The sequence below is a fragment of the Aegilops tauschii genome, chromosome 5 (assembly GCF_002575655.3).
Source record: "Aegilops tauschii subsp. strangulata cultivar AL8/78 chromosome 5, Aet v6.0, whole genome shotgun sequence".
In the NCBI taxonomy this organism is placed as follows: Eukaryota; Viridiplantae; Streptophyta; class Magnoliopsida; order Poales; family Poaceae; genus Aegilops; species Aegilops tauschii.
The window spans coordinates 375,045,549-375,064,446 of record NC_053039.3 but is presented as its reverse complement, the minus strand read 5'-3'; the positions used below and the strand labels follow the sequence as shown (position 1 = coordinate 375,064,446).

The 18,898-nt window shown below is 44.4% G+C and overlaps 2 protein-coding genes across 7 annotated transcripts; both read left to right on the top strand.

Moving 5' to 3' along the window:
- The first annotated feature begins 272 nt into the window (after window positions 1-272).
- Window positions 273-11,351, top strand: LOC109733235 (uncharacterized). 6 transcript variants are annotated; one of them, XM_045228966.2, is made up of 12 exons: window positions 273-387; window positions 5,307-5,385; window positions 5,621-5,703; window positions 7,070-7,136; window positions 8,365-8,464; window positions 8,548-8,700; window positions 8,957-9,156; window positions 9,260-9,541; window positions 9,781-10,013; window positions 10,096-10,459; window positions 10,557-10,688; window positions 10,837-11,351. In XM_045228966.2, the coding sequence occupies exons 4-10, from the start codon at window positions 7,119-7,121 to the stop codon at window positions 10,190-10,192; spliced, it is 1,083 nt and encodes a 360-aa protein (XP_045084901.1). In that variant the 5' UTR covers window positions 273-387; window positions 5,307-5,385; window positions 5,621-5,703; window positions 7,070-7,118; the 3' UTR covers window positions 10,193-10,459; window positions 10,557-10,688; window positions 10,837-11,351. The 6 variants fall into 6 exon arrangements, with proteins under 6 accessions (XP_045084901.1, XP_020148019.1, XP_045084899.1 ...); XM_045228964.2 differs by having other exon boundaries at window positions 284-387; window positions 486-5,385; XM_020292430.4 differs by having other exon boundaries at window positions 274-387; window positions 7,070-8,464.
- Window positions 11,352-16,750: 5,399 nt separating this feature from the next.
- Window positions 16,751-18,375, top strand: LOC109737320 (uncharacterized). The gene is made up of 2 exons (XM_020296469.3): window positions 16,751-17,632; window positions 17,719-18,375. Exons 1-2 carry the CDS (start codon window positions 16,751-16,753, stop codon window positions 18,373-18,375), a joined length of 1,539 nt encoding a protein of 512 aa, XP_020152058.3.
- The last annotated feature ends 523 nt before the right edge of the window (window positions 18,376-18,898 follow it).

Below are 18,898 nucleotides of genomic sequence, written 5' to 3'. Positions count from 1 at the left end.
TTCACAACCACTCAGCCACTCTCATCCCCACCCCGCAGGCCCGCACGCAGCCATGGCCAGGGCCGCCTCCTCCTCTCCCCGCCATGGGCTCACACCGCCGCCCCCATGTGTCGGTGCAGATGAAGATGCCCTCCGCCGGCTTGGATTAGAAGCTCGCGGCCGCCGCGCGGTGGTGTACGGGGAGGCACAGGAGCAATGCGTCCTGTACTATCGGCATTATAGACTTTAAGAATTAAAAAATGCAGTTATTTTCTGATACAATTTTGTTACTCTCGGCATTTATTCATTGCAGATCGTTGGATGTTAACACTTAACAGTAGAGATTCTATGTTTCTTTGGCGAGTGACACTAAATCAGTTAATTATTTTGAATGGGAACCAATGAATGGTCAGTATTTACTCATGCATCTTCTTATGAGTTAATTAGCAGTGCTATACTTTTCTACTGTTATTTGCATCTTACCTGAATTTTTCTTCTTCTTGCAGTTCTTCCTGTTTTTCCTTGTGTCCATCCTTTTATTCTAGGTATCTATGTGTCTTTGTGGGGTCATACTTTGGGTATTATCATAGCAAACAGGCCCATGCGTTGCCATGGGAACCGAAATCATTTCAACACAATATAAAAGCATGGAAAAAATGGTCTTTGAGATCACCATCTTAGGTACATACTTTTTTTTGTTATCAATATTGAGATATATAAGCATGAGTTCAAAGTTTCAAACTAAATGAAGCAGGTTCATATCATGATTGTAAGGTTCACTACAATTCTCTCTTTCAAATTGTTTTTCTTGTGACGTGGCCGAGATATTCTCTTACACTTGCAGAAATCATTATCCGTTGTGAATTCCCATCATATGTCCACACTTGCAGAAATCATTATCCGTTGTGAATTCCCATCATATGTCCAGCTTAACATAAAAGGATTTTGACGCCATATTAAACTCGGATTATTATAAGCCACGAGAGTCAATTTAGTATTTAAACAGCAGTTCAAATGATCAGGAAACCAACCTGAGTTTTAAAATCTTTAACATGTGCTAGCTTTTAAGTCCATTCACCCAATTTTGGTTGTCGAGCTCCTTTTCTTACACATGCAGAAAAATAATGCATGAAGTTGCATCCGAGGCTAACTCGACGCGCGAGTGCGGTCTTATTTTCCTCCGATGCTTTTCTTTTCTCATCTGATCCAATCTCTTATTGGAGCAGCTCATCTGATCCAGTCTCTGAGAGCTTTTCTCATCCTGATCCAATCTCTTATTTTTCCTCTCCGAGGCAAGCGTGCTAGCTGTGTAGCCTTGTCCAATTATTATCTGTGAGCAAAGGAAACACACTCTTTGTCCTTCTTATTATTGATTGATCTTTGAGGTGGCTTGCTGATTTGAGATGAAGGAGGTATATAAATTGGTGAAACAAGCTGTAAGGGAACGATATGGTATTATTTAACTTTTTTTTGAGTGGTTGGTATTATTTAACTGGCTGGCACACGTTGGGAGTTCGATCCCTTGGAGAGGCGAACATCTTTTTGCCTCGTCTTGGGCTGTGCCGAGTGACACGGACGCATCTTGCCTCCTCTTGGGCTGGGCTGAGACCTGAGGGTAACGAACGACCAGGCCCAGGTGGAGGCCCACCTAGCGACTTCAGAATCATATTTACTAGTAGAACGCCCGTGCTTTGCTACGGGCTATAATGTATATTTTTCTCAAAAAAAAGGCTACAATGCATATAAATGAATCAAACAAATAATTAAGGTCATCATCAAGGTCGAAGCTCATTTCTTTCTCATACTATCTGTTCAGTTATGACTGTCTGAGCGGAATATTCTCTAATGAAATGCAATTTGCCATATTTTCTAAAATAAGACAATTATTCTGCCCAGACAGTCATAACTGAACAGACCAACCTCAACCCCCACCCAGCTCACTCTCTTTGGGGCGAAAATATTCTAGTGGTTCAACATTAACTGTGTTAAACATATATCTTTGGGGACGATCCCTCTCCCCCCTTCCCTCTCTCGATCTCTCCTAACCCCTCTCCGGTCCCCCCCCCCCTCTCTGGATAACTCTCGATCTTCAGCATGCTGTCTTCTCAAGAAGGCTCCAATGCTTAAGTAGCTGCCTCGTGAACCGGTCATCATTGTTGATGGTTGTGGTTGTGCCGACGATGAGGAGGAACCCCGCCAAGAAGTTGCTGATGCTCTTGATCTCATCCCCGTGGTCACCATCGTCGCTGCTTGGGGTGTTGTTCATCAATGCCAAAACTGCACTAACTCCTTACTATATAGGGGAAAAGGGACCCTTAGTGCACTTCAGTATTTGTTCAAAGCTAGTAATATACTGTGTTTATTTTTCTCAGATGCTAAAATCATTACATTTATTTTTCTCCGATGCTAAACTATTAGGAGGTCCCCAAATAGATGGGAAACCTTGTGAGGATAGTAAGAGCAAACCATTATCACTTGTGCTGTAGTGAGGATCACATCAGTAGCGTTAAAAGGACTTGTTCATGTTAACTCTATATGCTAGTTTTGTGACTCTTCTTTTGATTAATTTCATGTATTTTCTACTTATCTTCTAGGAAATTCTTTTCTCGGATGAGAAATCAAAAGCAAGAATGAATATTGATCCTTTTTTAGGCCAACTGATTTCCTTTAAGAACTTCCATAAAGAGCCAATAATTGGGAACGGCAATACTGCTGAAAATAGAAATCCAATTTGTGCTTGCTGCAAGGAGTGGCTTCAGCACACATTTGTAACACTATAATACCTAACCTAGAAAAAGGTTGTTGCTGATTACCATTGGACGAATGAGGTGTGCAGACAATGATAGAAAAGAAATAGCATGAGCGCCTAGGTATCTCTTGCTGTGTGGGATGGATCGCTGCTACACCGACCGATTAGGTAGTGTCTGCGTTGAAATAGATGACCATCTATATGTCAATGGTAGCTATCACACTACGTAGAGATGAGATGTTAATGAAAACCATCTATATGTCAAGGAAGCAAGCGAACAACATTTAGTACAATCAGGCACACCTTAGATAATTAGATATATCGACACATTATCAAGAATGTCTAACAAACTTTGTGCTTCATTGTAAAGATCATGCCTCTGCTCATCCAAATGGCTGTCGTCACCAGCCTGATCTGCCAAATAAAAATGCCTGATATAAATTTATGGGTAAGGATATAATATAAGAGCTATGAGAAAGAAATCTCAAGAAATAAATATTAATGCCACGAATAGGGATATTAATAATTATTGTGAAATGTTAGTATCAAGACTTGTACAACAAAGGTACATAGCACATTCATAAAATACATCAGACATGTGAAGAAGGACAGGAGCATCATAGCACGAGAGGAAAGACAAGTAGCGGTTGACACTTCCAGTTCCTTTTTTGATGAGGCGTAATTAAATGTGCCAAAAGCCAGGTAGGTACCAGTCCCTTCCGATGCCTTTTTTGGTAATTAGTGTGACGCGTGCATACATAACCTAGAACGGTATTGATTTACGGATTTGCACCGTAACGCCCGCCCGACCCCTGTTTGGTTTGGTCCTTTCTGAATTTTCGGCGCGGTTTTCCCTTTTCGTTCGAGCGTCACTGTTTCGATAAAGCAGAGAGAGAGAGAGAGAGAGAGAGGAAGGGGCGCTCGAGCGGAGGAGGAGGAGACCAGGCGATTCGTGTTGTTCATGTCGATTCCGAGACCCCCCCTCCCCCCACTTGTCGAGCTTGATTTCTCTCCCCTTTCTCTTCGATTCATGACGTCTTCGGTTGGTCGGCCTCGTCATTCTCCGTCCTGCGCATGATTTTTGATTGTTTCTGGGTGTGTGGCTTTCCAGATTTAGGTGAATTGCTGCCGTGATTTCTTTGTGGGTTCGTGATTGGTGTTTGTAGCCGCCGTGTTGTTGTAGATTCGTGGTAGGTGCTTGTAGTTTTAGCGGTTGGCTCTGCTTCCTGGCATGCGTAATCCTCCATTGTTCCCCATCTACTCTTGTGTAGGCGCTGGTAGTTGTCTCGTTTTTTTTTTTTTTTTTTTTGGTTAGATGTAGATGTATGGATTAGATGCAGGGTTTCAGATGAGTGTTTTTGTGGTTAGAGTTTGGTGACTTGCGCTGGCAGGTGGTCTTTATGTTCGTGGATCCTGTTGGTTTTTTGTTGTAGATACATGAATTTTGGTAGGTTTAGTTGTAGTTAGTTGTTATCAGTGGCCTCTACTGCATGCAGTGCACAGGTTCCATGACTTCTGAGTGTTATCAATGGCCTCTGGGTGTATCAGACTTACCCCAGCCTCCAGTTAGCTCTGTTTTTGGTGTATTTTCCAGGTTATATTTTCTATTTTCCCCTGTGTTCTAGCCCTGTACTTACCCCTAGTTTGTGAGTGTTGGTTCTTATCAATGTATTTTTTCAGTGCTCATGTATTAGAGTGTAAGCACAATAATTTATGTGTTCTTTTGCTAGTATTTGTTTTCTGAAGTTCATGTAGGTTATCTAGATTATCTATTGAATTGTGCGCTTTTCTCTGTATTTTTATGTGCTTTGCACTTCAATTCCTCTATTCTTTCATTTTTTCTAATGCTCCTGGTTGATTGAACCAACCAGGATTTGCAGTGTAACTCTATTTGTATTGAGTCTGTATTTTACTTATGTTTCTGTAGTGTAATTATCCTAGAGTTACTGCGTAATTATGTCCAGAGTTTCAGTGTAATATAGGCCAGAGTTACTGTGTAATTTCCCTGAGTTGCAGTGTAATTCCCCCCAGAGTTATCGTGTAATTCTCATGCTTATTATATGTACTTGACCCTAGAGTTTTACACACTGTGATTACCCCAGAGTTACTGTGTAATTACCCCAGAGTTCCAGTGTAATATACCTTAGAGTTGTTGTGTAATTTGTCCCAGAGTTTCAGTGTAATTACCCCCAGAGTTACTGTGTAATTCACATGCTGCTTACATGTTATCCCAGAGTTATAATGTGTCCCATTTTTTACAGTGTAATTTTGTATGATTCGGTTATGTAATTCCTGAAATTTTGGCTTTCATTCTTGTTGATTGTTCGAGTGTCGTTGTGGTGCAGTTATGAACTATGTCCTGTTTACAGTGTAATCTTCCCAAGAATTCCAGTGTAACCCTAGTTTTACATTATAAACGCCTTGCTTATTCTATGTATTTACAGTGTAATGTTCCCAATAATGCAGTGTTATCCCAGATTTACAGTCTAAGCCCCCTTGCTTTTATTTCTGTATTTATAGTGTAATTTCCGCCCTAATTTTTAGTGTAATATTCATGCTTCAGCTCTGCAATTTATAGGTTTTAGTTTAATGGGTAAGCTTCGGAAAGTCTCTCGCCAGGACGTTACATTAGTATCATCTTCGGAATTTGCATTTGTGTGAGTGCTCTGATTCTCCCCTTTCTCTTTCTTCATTGCTGTGGCAAGTGTTTGAGTTTGTTTTTGTTGCTGCTGAACTGGGGTGAACATCTTCAGTCTCCTGGATACTTAGCATTTTGTTTCCGATTTATTCTTCTTACTAGTTTCAACTTGTATGATATGTACTTGTTTCTGAAATTTTATTAATGTGCCCACCTGTTCCAAATTCATGTGGGCAAACATGTCTGTTTTCCAGGGGTTCGGTTCTGTTGCGCCTTCTTCGCTTGGTGTAGCTTCGTTTTGCATTTCTTCCAATGTCTGCAGCAGAGTTCTCAAGATGTAAGTTTCTCAATTTTTTGTCAGGTCATGAGTTTTTCACCAATAGTTTCACTTACTCTAGAATGAATTGTTGGGCTGTTGGTGTTATGTGTTTTGTTACTGGAGTCCTCCACTCTTAATTGTGTTGTTGATGTAGCCCCATTTGCCGAATGTACCTGCAATCACCATGTTAAGTTAACTGGAGTTCTTGTTGGAATAGCATACTAAGAAAACACTCTTTTTTGTCAAGAGGTTTGGTACCACTACTGTATTTCAAAGTTGCTTTTCTGACCTTGTACATAATGTCTTATTGTAGGAGTGCTGTAAAAGAAAACGATTCCTACAATGTATTTTTTGTGTGAGCTATTTTGATTTTGATGTACGCAACATTTTCTTCTGAGTTTTTGCCATTTAGTGATACTCACATTTTGAATGAGATCTTCTTGTGATAGTGACAGTAGATTGTCTTTTGTTATTGTTCTTCTCATGCTCCCCATCTACATTTTTTTGTAAAGAATTATCTGTGAATTTACTGGATCTGTATAAAAAGTCGAGAATTAGGAGGACAGTGGTCTTTCCGGTGTATTTTTAAAGTTCCTGGGTATTTTAGTTCCCTTGGTATTTCCAGCATAGATTTTTTGGTGATTTACACTGTATTTATTATGGTAGCATCGCTGTAGTTACTCTGCATTTTTAGTCTGTATTTAAACTGTAAGTTCATATGCTTTTTCAGTGTACTTGCTATGTATTTTAGTAGTTTTATGCACCGTTCTTACACTGTAAATCCAGGGCATTTTCATTGTACTTGATCTGTACTTTCACTGATCATTGTACTTGTAAGTTCCGCTGCATTTGGTAATTCTATGGTTTTTTTTCCAGTGTAAGTCCATGTGTTTCTACATTGTCCAGGAAGTTACAATGTATATATAGGGGCACTTTACAGTGTAATTCCTGGGTTATTTCGCTGTAAATCCTGATCAACAACATTCTTACAATGTAAATGTTCATTTTTACAGTCTAATTTACACTGTATATTCTAGGCGATTTCCACTGTATTTTTGGTGCAGTTACACTGTAATTCCTAGGTACTTTACCGTGTAAGCTGACAAGTTTTGGCAAGTTTAAATCTCTTGTAGTTTTCAGTGTCAATTCCTGTGTATGTGGACTATAATTTCCAGGGGATTTACACTGTAAGTCTTGGACTATTGCAGTGTAATTGTTAGGCAGTTGCAGTGTAAGTTGGCAAGTTCTGCTAGTGTAAATCTTGGACTGTAATTTGTAGGCGTTCTTGGACTCTTTTGCACTGCAATTCTTGGTAAATTTTCAGTGTCATTTACTTTGTCTACGCAGTCTGTAGGCTCTGAATTTTTTTTTCTACTCTTTGCAGCCTTGTTTTCGTATTATACTCCGGAAATGAGTTCCTGTCATTTTTCTGAATGTTTCTATGGTATCAGGTGCGCATATTCTTTTGTATTTTTCTGCATGCTTTCACTAGTATTGAGTCTACAGTGTAATTTTCAGCTACCTCGGGATTATAGTGTAGGTTCTATGATTTTTGCCACTGTATTTCTGCATTATATACTTCAAAGTTTCTGTAATTTCCCAAGTTTAGGCACTGCTAGCGATCACTCATTTCCAGAGTATCCTGTGGTCCAGGTTTAGTTGAAACTGGGTGACAGTTTAGCCCAGCCCGTTTTTTAGAAATAGAAAACATATAGTCGCCGGGGTGGTTATTTTTGGACATACAAGTGTGCTCTGTTTATTTGTCAAGAAATGTGAATGTTACCGAATTGAAAAACAGTCAAGTGCTGAATAGACACTCCCTTGATTTATGACACGATTTTGACCTTTTTTTTTGCGGGGACACGATTTTGACCATGACGTTCCTCAAAAATAATTATGAAACCTACCCAAATTCTTTTTCACAGTGATCATGACAACCATGAAGTATTTTGACAATGACCATGGGTAAAATAAGTATGTGACCTTAGGAACTCGGAGAGTGATCCTAAAGTGAAGATATTAGAGCATGCACTCCATGAAACCATCAAGTAACATGTATCTTTGGAAAAATGGCTAAGAGCTTCATGGGCAGCCAATATGTTGAGCGACGTGGCTCAATTCAGCTGATACATCTCATGGAATAGATATGAGGCTCACCAATTGTCTGTAAAAACATGAACGGGAGCCAAATGAAAGTTCACAGTGCTTCAAACACAAAACATACAAGACTGGTTGCAATCACACAAATCTCCTCTCATATGGAAAGGATCCATGGATGAGTCAGGGGGCTGTCGTCGCCGCCTGGGTTGTTGGACGTGGCTATCGCGAGGTACTACCTCCCAAGAGCCAAAGCAGCAGGACCAAGGCAGAGTATCGGTCATGGCAATAACCAATCAGTCGTGGAGCACTTAAGGAAAGAAAGCACCGCATTAATCGCTAGAAAACCGGGACGTCCGCTTGCGTTCCCTAGATTTCTGTCTCAGGCCCACATGCATGCCCAATCCTCTCGTGCGGTTGCTGCATGCATTGGCCGGCACAGAGAATCGAGGGTTAGGCTGAGTTAATTCCTAGCGTTTCACATGCAAAGTCGAATTAACACCTCCCGTGAATTGCTCGCATGCGGCCTTTAAATACGGACGCTGCATGGTGGCACGGTCAATCCTCTGTATCTCGCTTCAGAGTCCAGAACAGAGAGGCCGGCAGCCAACAGTAGGGACATCCTGCATTCCCACGAAGATGGCCAGGAAGGGGAAGAAGCTGCCAAAGACGAACGGGAGAGTTATGTTTCTGAATTATAGTGTCGTTTTCAGAGAATGACTTGGCAATCTAAACCCTAAGTCACACCTGCTGAACAAGTCACAGATTCTGTGGAAGGACAGAATGCAAATTCCGCACCTGCTGAACAAGTCACAGATTCTGTGGAAGGACAGAGTGCAAATTCCACACCTGCTGAACAAGTTACAGATTCCGTTGAAGCCACAGTGGAGGGGAATGTTGAGGATCAAGGACATGAAGGTATATCCCTTTTTTGTGCACATGACATAGAAGGTGATCCAGGACTAAACATTCCAATAGATGGCTTTAGGCCCAACATTAGAGATGATGTTAGATTTGCTTACCTAGAGATGGTGTATTACATTGAGCGTGGGATATTCAAGAGTCTTGACCACCACCTCCCCGTCCTCTTTTTTCCTTTTCTTTTTCTTTTTCTTTCTTTCTTGATTGATTTGATTGCCTCCTCTTACATCGATCCGTGGCAATGGATGTCCAGGCGGGTTTGTCTGCAACTGCGGCGCGACGAAGATGGGCGGCGCCAGCTGCAACTGCGGCTCCTACTTACTACCAAAAGGGGGTAAGCTAACTAAGCGGCAAAAGGCGCTTGTAACGAACAAAATCTCAGAGATAGGATCTGCATCACCTCTGTTTGTGAAGGTGATGACGGCAGACCTTATAAAGAGGAAGCCAGAACTGGTGAGTTCATAACTTTAGGTACCACGCGCAATATGTATATCCAAAAGCTCACAAATTTAGAACCATTTCCTTGCTCCATCTTGACGCGCTCTTTTCTGAACAGTATTTCTGCAAGGCATATGTTTTGACGTGCCGCCTCTGGCACGAAGAATGGCACGAACAAACAATACCTCTCACACTTTTGCTGGAAGATCGGACGATGAATACATGGCTGCTCATCGGAGAATATATGGCTGTGAAGATGTGGAATAGCATATATTGCTGGAACCTCTTGGTTGAAGAGGCCGAGATCAAGCCCGGAGAGATCTGCCTCTTCCAACTGGTAGAGAGGAGCGGAGGGCGGATCACGATGCGGGTCCATGTGATCCGCAAGTCGGAAATGCCGGTACTATATCCATTTTTTAACAACAACATCGATATAGTTGTTTATTAGGGGAAAAATCAAATGGCAACAACAGAAGTAGAATTAGCACTGTAACTAACATTGGCTCTTTGCATTAGTCTTGGAGGGTCGTATAAACCATTTTGTATGTTCTTGTGCATGTTTTGCTTTTTAATATAATTCATATGTATTATATTCTGCCTCACTCAATTCATTCTGTTAGCATTACATGCCTCTTACAGCAGTTTAGCCTCGAGGAGCCTCGCACGAAAGAAATCAATGTCAGAAAGCCTCGCATGAAGGAGACACGCGAGGAGCCTCGCACGGAGGAGACCCACTTGTCCCCGGCGGGAGGATACGTTGGCAATCCTCACGCTGAGCCCTCCGGAGGGAGCTCGAGCGAGCCCCGCGGGAGCGACAACGACAGCCGCCCCAAGCCGATTGTGAAGAGGCGTCTCTTGCCTTCACCTTGCGAGTAAGTACCCGCATCTTACTTTCTGCTTCGCGATCTTTGTTTCCTGCCTCTTGAAACCGGGAGCTGAGCCCGTGCCATGCAGGTCCCCCGAAAAGAAGATGAAGATGCAGTTAGAGGCCACGACGTCCATCGAGCTCTCACCGGAGGCGCCCGCTGAGGAGACCCATCCGCCCCAGTAGGGGCCTGAGGAGGCCGCCTGCCATCTTGAGGCGGAGACGGTGACCGAAGATGATCATGCGACTTTCCAGGCGCACGAAGACTTGCCTCCCCTAGCTGGGAGGAACGAGCCTCGCAAGGGAGCCTTGCAAGGGGGCGGGCGGGCGGTGGTGCCTCTAGAGGCGCCTGGTGCGGAAGATGACGTGGCCATGGAGACAATCCTCCCTGAGCACTCCGCGGCTGGGGAGGCAAGCCATAAGAGTCATGCCTTGAGTCCAGTGAGCAACATGGTCAGGTTCAACATTTGTGTCACTATTAATTAGTTAAGCGATTCTGCTGGATGTTCACATTTTGTGCTTGTGTTGCTTTTACTCCTGTATTTCACAGTCAGGTGTACTCGGAGCTCCTCTTTGTGATGAGACACCAAAACAACAACATGAAGCATTGGCCACATCTGCTGGTGGAACTGCAAGCTTGACAGAATTGTGTCAGTCGTCTAAAAAACTTCCTGATGCTGAGGTAGAGTGGTTTTATGCTATAGATTCAAGTAAAATTCCTAAAATTATGTATGGTTTGCATGTCCACCGAGTTCTCACCGGAGCCACGCGCCAACTTGGCCTTGGTGCTGGTGAGCGACAATGCCGTCCTCAAGCGCGGAGCTTTGCAGGCTGCCCGTGACACCAAGGAGCTTTACGAGGGGCATCGCCGCGACGCTGAGGAGGCTGAGGGGGATCGCCGCGATGCTGAGGAGGCCGACCGGCGGCGTGAGGAGCAGCTGGCCGCTCGCGAGGAGCAGCTGGCCATGCGTGAGGACGCACTCGCCATGCGTGAGCAGGCGCTCCTGAGGCGTGAGCAGGCGCTCGTGAGGCGTGCTGAGGCGCTCACGAAGCGTGCCGAGCTGCTCACGAACGAGCAGCTCTCCTGCCGTGAGGAGGAGCTCTCCATGCGTGAGAAGGTGCTCGCCAGGCGTGAGGACATTCTCACCAGGCATGAGGAGGCGTGAGGAGGCGGACGTCGGGATCCGGGAGCGAGAGCGCGAGCGCCGCACGAATTATTGTAAGCAATGTGTGAAGAAAAAACATGGAGTGCCTGTGTTTATCAATCTGGCTGGATCCCGTGTTCAAAGTTCAAACCTAGTAAACCTAATAAAAATAAAATATCAATCTGGCTGGATTCCTAGTATGTCGATATCTCTGTCAGTTAAAAAAAAAACCTACTCCAGTTGCTTTTTGAGAAATGAACCAGTGAAATGAGGGAATTTTATCTTTATTTTGGTTGGGTGATACTTGGAATTTTAGGTCCTGATGATGCTTCTGCTTGGCACAGCGGGCAGAATCGCAGTGTTGTATAAGTTGCATGCAGGTCCTCTCGACTGTTCCTACGATTGGTAGGTTTTCTTGATCCTTTTGTGTGTCATCTGATATTTGTTTTTGTATCTCTGATGTTATGTTGAAGTTTACTGATGTGTTATACATACTATCTGTTCCTACAAACTTGTTGTTAATAGAAGACAAAATCTACTAGCTGCATGCTTGATGAAAATTTTGAACTTGCTTACAAGTGTTTTGGTGTTCACTATGATGAATGCTTTCTGTCTAGTTACTCGAGCCCCATCCTGATGGGACTGGCCTTAACAGATTTTTTATTATTGTGCTTATAGACCGTCAAAACGCGATGATGTCAGACAGAACTAGCTAGATACTTGGGAGCACAGAGAGCTTTCGGCGACCGTCTACAGACTTGTTAGATATGGAACCTCGGAGATGGTAGTTGAGTTGTGATTCTATGTGAAAATGGTTCTTATTTCTTGGTGCAAATGGTTATTATTTCTCTCTGAAAGTTGTTCTTTATCCATGGGAAAATTCTGTCAGAACTCTCTTTGAATTACTCTGTTATACGGTCCAGCTAAGCAACATATTTTGCTCTCTTTTTGTTCAAATTCAGTCCAGTTCAACACGGTGTTACAAATGTAAAAATGGAGCAACTGCAAGTTAGTTAAGCATGAATCTCTGAACTTGCACATTATAGATTCCCTAGTCATGTACTCTTTCTGTTTGAATTTAGTGTTCCACCTTGATCTGTGAACTAGTGGTTGGGGCGCACCCTTGGTGCGCCTCTTGAGTGGTGACTCAGCGGTGCCAGGTATGTCTCCGCCCATTCAAATTGCTTTGTTCACCTTTTGTTAGCACATAAACATGACAATGATGAGCTTTTTGGTCAACATTTTATGTGAAAAGCAAAGCAAAATCCATGACAGGCAATGGAAATGAATCTTGTCTCTTTCCATATAAGTGGAACGGTAGCACAGTACAACTAACAACCTGCAACTTAGCTATTTTACGATGTGCACAAGTACAGCTTTAGAACGTGGACGGACTGACAGTTCCACTCCTTCCTCTCCGGCCTTCAGCGTCCAGCACCCTCGCTTGAAGGAGACGCTGGGAAGCAACACTCGCTCGGAAGAACGACCCAAAAGCAGGAAAAAACTCAAAAATGGACCCTCCGCCAAGTGAGTTCATGAAAACAAATACTCATGGTGCATTTCGTGAAGTAACGCATTCACGAGGGTGAGGTTTTACTGTAAGAAATGATTGTGGGATGCTCATTGTTGCAGGTGCATGAAATCTGCAACATATCTGTGATGCCCTTCATGCTGAAACACTATCGCTATTAAACACACTAAATGCAGCAACCAACATGGGATGTAGCCAAGTTATATTTGAAATGGTCTCCATGGTACTGAAGCAACGATCTCAAGCCAGGAGTATGATCTAGCGTCACTGGGAGCCTTGTTCTAGGAGATTAAATTTCAAATGGAAGTTGCTTTTGCTAATGTTAATCTTTATGTATGTTCAAGGTCCTGTAGCAATGCAACACAAGGAGCTAACTTAGGGAATGGCAAATACAAGGGGAAAGGTATTAAGAGCCACAAACCACCTTCAGCCCCCCTGATTCAGTCAAGCCATGAGGGTGTGCCAGGCGCTAGCTAGTCGAGTTGGACGCGAACATAGAGCCAACGAGCACCCTTGCAGCAGCCCGGCATCGTCGCGACGTTGTACCGTTCAGGCCCTTCTATATAAAAGCTTTGGAGGCTGGGTATGACCAGAAGTTAGGTACCTGACCAGATTCTCAACGGAAGGCCATTGCTTCGTATCTTGATTGCCCCCTGAAATATAGAATGAGATAATAGAACTTATCTCATTGCTTCATAGCCTTCTTCTCAATCCCATGGCTGAAATCTTAATCCACGCACCACTAAATTGCACATGAAGGCATTTTCGACAATCTGGAAAAATATACAATGAAATATCTTGACAACAAAAGGAAAGCTACAGGCATCCAATGCTCAGAAGGAGCACTACACTCTTCCCAGGTAACTTAGTTTAGCAATACACGAACATGAAACAAATGGCACTAACTCTACCAAAATCATGTGTCATTTGCATAAAGTAATGCATGAGCATGAAACAAATGGCACTAACTCTACCAAAATCATGCGTCATTTGCATAAACCATCAATGCCGTACCACCTCCTTGCGCTACCGACAACAGCACCATGTCTTATATGCTCATCAACAATTACGATAGTAAAAGACTCTTGGACAAAATTGTTATCAGGGGACCCCATGGGTGTATTAGGAGAAGATATTCAAAAGAGAAATATCAGACAATAACAGTCTTCCAAATCCATACCCACGAACTAAATAAAAGGTTGGTTTCACAACAGACCCAGGTTAAATGCACATGGACAAAATAAATACAAAGCGACCTAGGTTGCTAGTAACAAGAAAGCGACTACAGTGGCAAGTGAAATGTTGCGTACAAATTAAGAATATATAAGCCCATCTATGCAGGGAAATACCCTTTGGCTCCCGCATGTATATACACCCTATATGGGGTATTTTTTTTAAATAATTAAACAAAAAGTCAAAGTACTTCAAAAGTATTTTTAGATTAAACTTGACTTACATGCGCACTAGTATATAAATTTTCACAAAAAAAACCTACGTTGACTTCACAGCGAAAAAGACAAAATTTATTTGCTATTATAGGTCACTATTCATGCTATTTTGACTGAAAATTTGTCTTTTTTGAAAAGAAGTCAAATAGGAATTTTCTTTTTGTGAAACTTTTCTCACTAATACAATAAAAGGTCAAGTTTATTTCAAAAATATTTTCAGAAATTTTTGACTTTTTGTTGAATTGCTAAATTTGTTTTCCATATAGGGTACATATGTACCTAGGAACCAAAAGTTCCCCTCCCATCTATGCAGCTTCTCATTGCCATATACAGTTGATGGAGTATACGGTTTCATATATGGTTTCTCATTGATTATGCGCCATATACAACTTCTCGTTGTCATATATGGCTTCTCATTCCCATTGATTGTGCTCAAAAGAGAGATGCACCAACGAGAGATACTTCAAGTAGACATTGATTTGTACAAAGCCTTTCAAGTAGCCATTAATTTGTACAAGGCCTACAGCTGAAGAATGCAAATTGATGAAGTCATCTGGTTTTGGCCCTAAGAGCTCATTGTTGGGAAAAGAGGCAACACAATTATAAAAATACATAATATGATAAACTTTTACACAAAGGAAAGAAAGAAAGGAAGGAACATAGCAGGGTCAAGTGGTAACTACATCTTACCTGGCTGTGTTGGCTGTCACTTGACGCCTGAGAAGCATGGCAGGCGACAAAGCCTATTTCATGACAATGTAACTGCAGGAATATAATTTGAATAATCATTACACTCACCAGAAATCGGGAACATTTGCGGAAAGCGGGAACAACACAGCACCACCAACAGATATACTGATTAAGGCTGAAACTGAAATTTGACGTCCACACAAAAGTTAAACTGCAGATGGATTCTAATCAGTTGAGAAAGTTTAAACTACCGAATTAACCCATGTACTTCAGAGTCCATGCTGACAATTTACGTATTAGATGAAACACCATACCATAGTTGTCCTATTAGATGATTTCTACGAGTAAGTCTGCAGCTGATATCCGCATCCACAAGAGTCGCGTTCCAGGTTGCAATACACCACACTAAGTTACTCCTGACTCTAACTTCTGAAGATACCTGTGCACAAACCCATCGCACGTTAGCTAATTCAGCAGCATTAGGCTGTGTTTGATAGCGAAGTACTGCAAAAACTGCAGTATTTTTGTCTATAGGTACTAAATACCACAGTTTTGACATATCAAAGTATTTCGTAGTATTGTGAATACTGTGACAGTGTTTGGCTGGTGCATGTTTACAACGACGTAAAGTGGCTAGCTAGCCGTTTCACAGCAGTTGCAAACATGCACAAATTTAGCTGACCGCAAATTGAACGGTCATGCATAATCAGACCCCGCGGCATGCTATGCATCAGCGGCGGTCGGAGCACAGCGGCGCGGCATGGAAGCGCGCGGTGTCGCTCTGGCTCGGCTACAGTTTGGCCAGCAGCGGCGAGCGCGGCGCACTGAGGCATGGGGCGGCGTTCGGGAGCAGCGCATGCACGGCAAGCTGCCGCGAGCAAGGACGCGACATGGTAGAGCGGCACACGTACGGTATGACTATGATCACACACAACGGCATGAGCAGCCTCAGCCAGCAGCGTGCGTGACTATTGCCTGAGCAATCTGGGCATGAGTTGGCCAGGGGGGTGACCTGATGCACAGCGCGTACGAGTTGAGGAGCGCAAGTGGGAGCAGGAAGGACACAATTTTTCTTTCCATTCCCTTCTGTTGGCTTGTCCCATGGCCATCGATCTTCCGGGCGGTGGTAGCTTGGGTGCGTGGAAGGCGAGAACGAAGAGTCTTGTTTTCTTCGCGTGCTCTGTTTAAAAAAAAGAGGTCTGGGGTTCTTTTTTCTAATGCAGAGAAAATACCACAGTTTTGACAATACTACAGTTTTAATACTACAGTTTTTTATTGTTTCCAAACAGCTCACGGTAATTAAAACCATGGTATTTTTAAAAACTGTAGTATTCTCATAATACTTAGAAAAAGCTGAGCTATCAAACGGGGATTTAACCCTAAAAAAAATCAGCAGCATTAACTTCACGCCTCAGAACTTGTGGCTGGATGTTTTAAACCAGATCAGGAGGAAAACAAACCAGAGGACCTTCTGATTGCCGCATCGCAGACATTCACCCGAGCCACATCTCGCCGGAATCGCGCCCACGCCATCCCTCCAGTACTCCTAACCAAAGAAGGGAAGCTACCTGATTAGCAAGCATTCCTAACCAAAAGAAGGGAAGAGAAGGGAGGCAAAGGGCCAAGAAACGACCGACCTATGCTTAGAGCATTATTAGTAGAGCCTTCAAACCCTCAAACCCCTAAAAATAACCGTTTTTTTACAGTTTTCGCCGAAAAAACGCCGTAGACTAGAACCTCCAAACCCTCAAACCCGTAAAAAAATTTAGAGGTCCAACCCTCAAACCACTCTGCAACCTGAAGAAGTAGGGGTTGAGAGGAAAATCTCCCCCAACCCGCACTTCTCCTCCTCTCTCGCGCGGGAGCCAACTACCTCCTCCTCCCGGCCTCCTCCTCCCGCCGCCTCCCGCCGCCTCCTGCCGCGCCGGCCATGGAGGGCCCCGCCGCCGCGGTGCCCCCGCCCGCCGCGCCCGCCCCGGCGCCCGCCCCCGCCCACCCGACCGTGGCCGACGTGGTGGCGGCGACCCACGTCGGGGCCAAGCGGCGGCGGGCGGGCCTCGCACCTCCTCCTGCCGCCTCCCCGGCTCCCGCCCCGGCCACCGTCACCGCCCCGGCGCCCGCCCTCGCCGCCTCCCCGGCGCCCGCCCCGGCCACCAAGAAGAGCCGGCCGAAGGCGGCCTCTCATGGGCCGCGAGGGGCGGCCTCCAAGGTCGCCGGCTCGTCCCCGGCCGTGATTAAGCCGCGGAAGAAGCCCGCGCAGCGGAACAAGCCCGCGGCCCCGCCCGCCGCCGTCGCCGAACCTCCTCCCGCCGCGCACGAGGTGTTCGAGGAAATGGCAACCCCATCCTCGTTCATGGACCTCCTCCAAAACGCGGAGGTGGACCTCGGAGCTCCGCCCCTAGACCCCTTTAGGGTTGGTGACGACTTGGAGGAAAAGGAGGAAGATGAGGAGGATGAAGGGGATGACGAGGAGGAGGTGGCCGAGATAGGGGAGGAGGCATTCACCGCCGCTTCCCGCCCACACGCGCGGTCGACAAACTACACCGAGCCGGAAGATGTCCTCTTGGTTCGTGCTTGGGCAGCTGTGGGAATGGATGCAACCACCAGCACCGATCAAACCGGTAAACGGTATTGGCAAAGGATCGAGGACGTCTATTGTAGGATCAAGCCGAAGAATAGTGGGTTCATCCATCGCACTTTCCGGTCGCTTCAAGGCCGGTGGGAGTTGATCAAGCCCGCTTGTGCTCGTTGGAGTGCGGCCATGGACCAAGTGAGGGATGCACCACCTAGTGGAACCGTGGAGAGCGACTATGTGAGTACATATTTCTTCACTATTTTGATTATGTGTGTGCACTATGCTATTGGTGGGTTCTTATGTGATTTATGTGTGGTTGATAGGAGACAATTGCCGGCATGAGGTACAAGGAGATGGCCGCTTCCAAGGGCAAGCCATTCCCATTTAAGCATGTTTGGTCAATTCTTCAAACCTTTGACAAGTGGAAGTTGAGGGATAAAGAGACCGCACCCAAGAAGTCGGCAATGCTAAGGATGGATGATAGTGAAGATGAGGAGGAGAAGAACTTGGGCAAGCCCGAGGGAACCAAGAAGGGCAAGCTAAGGGTGAAGATGGAAGAAGAGGCGTCAAGCCTAAGGGAGAAGATGGACCACATGATGAAGGCAAGAGAGGAATTGACAACGAAGACATTGGAGACGAAGCTTCTTATCATCAAGAAGAAGAAAGAGGTCAAGCTTGCACAAGTTGAAGCAAAGCGTGAAGAAGCAAAGCGCAAGGCCGAGTTGGAGGAGAGGATGATCAAGCTCAAAGAGGCAAAGGTATGGAAAGAACTCATGGTGGAAGAGAAAGAGCACATTATGATGTCCAAGAAGGACATGGATCAAGACCAATTGCAATGGTGGAAGGACACCAAGGAGGACATCGCAGAGAGGAAGAGGATGTTCCGTGTTGCGTCCTCTACTTTTCGAGGTGACACTCCGATGAGTAGTTGTGGTGATGGCGGTGTGTACGACTCCACCGGTGCTGATGGAGATGCTTGATGGAGCCCGCTTGTGGTCTAGGAGATGGCGCCGAGGTGCAACTTTTTGGTGATGGTGCCGGTGAGAGGAGGAAGATGATGATTTTGTGATGTAAACTATTAAACCATGCATCAATGATTGTCATTTGGTAGTTTGTTTGGAAGTTGATTGTGTTCTTGTTGTCATAAATTATGAGATGTCAAATGATAGATTTAAAGGTTGGGGTCGAGGCAAAGACTAGAACCCTCAAATCTAATCCTTAAAGCAGTTTAAGGGTTGGGTTTAAGGGTTCTAGTATTTGCCCCTGTTTTTCAACCCTTAAAAGTGTCAAAAAGTGGCAGTTCTCAACCCTTAAAACTGCTTTAAGGATTTGAGGGTTTGAGGGTTCTACTAGTAATGCTCTTAGACGGTAGAGGTAGCGTGACCGCGGCGGCGGACTTAAACGTAAAAGTAATATATGAAATATCAATCTGAAGCGTTACTCTCATGAGCTTAGCTTCAAGATAGCTAGGTTCAACCCCTGCAATGCAAGCTCCATCAAACA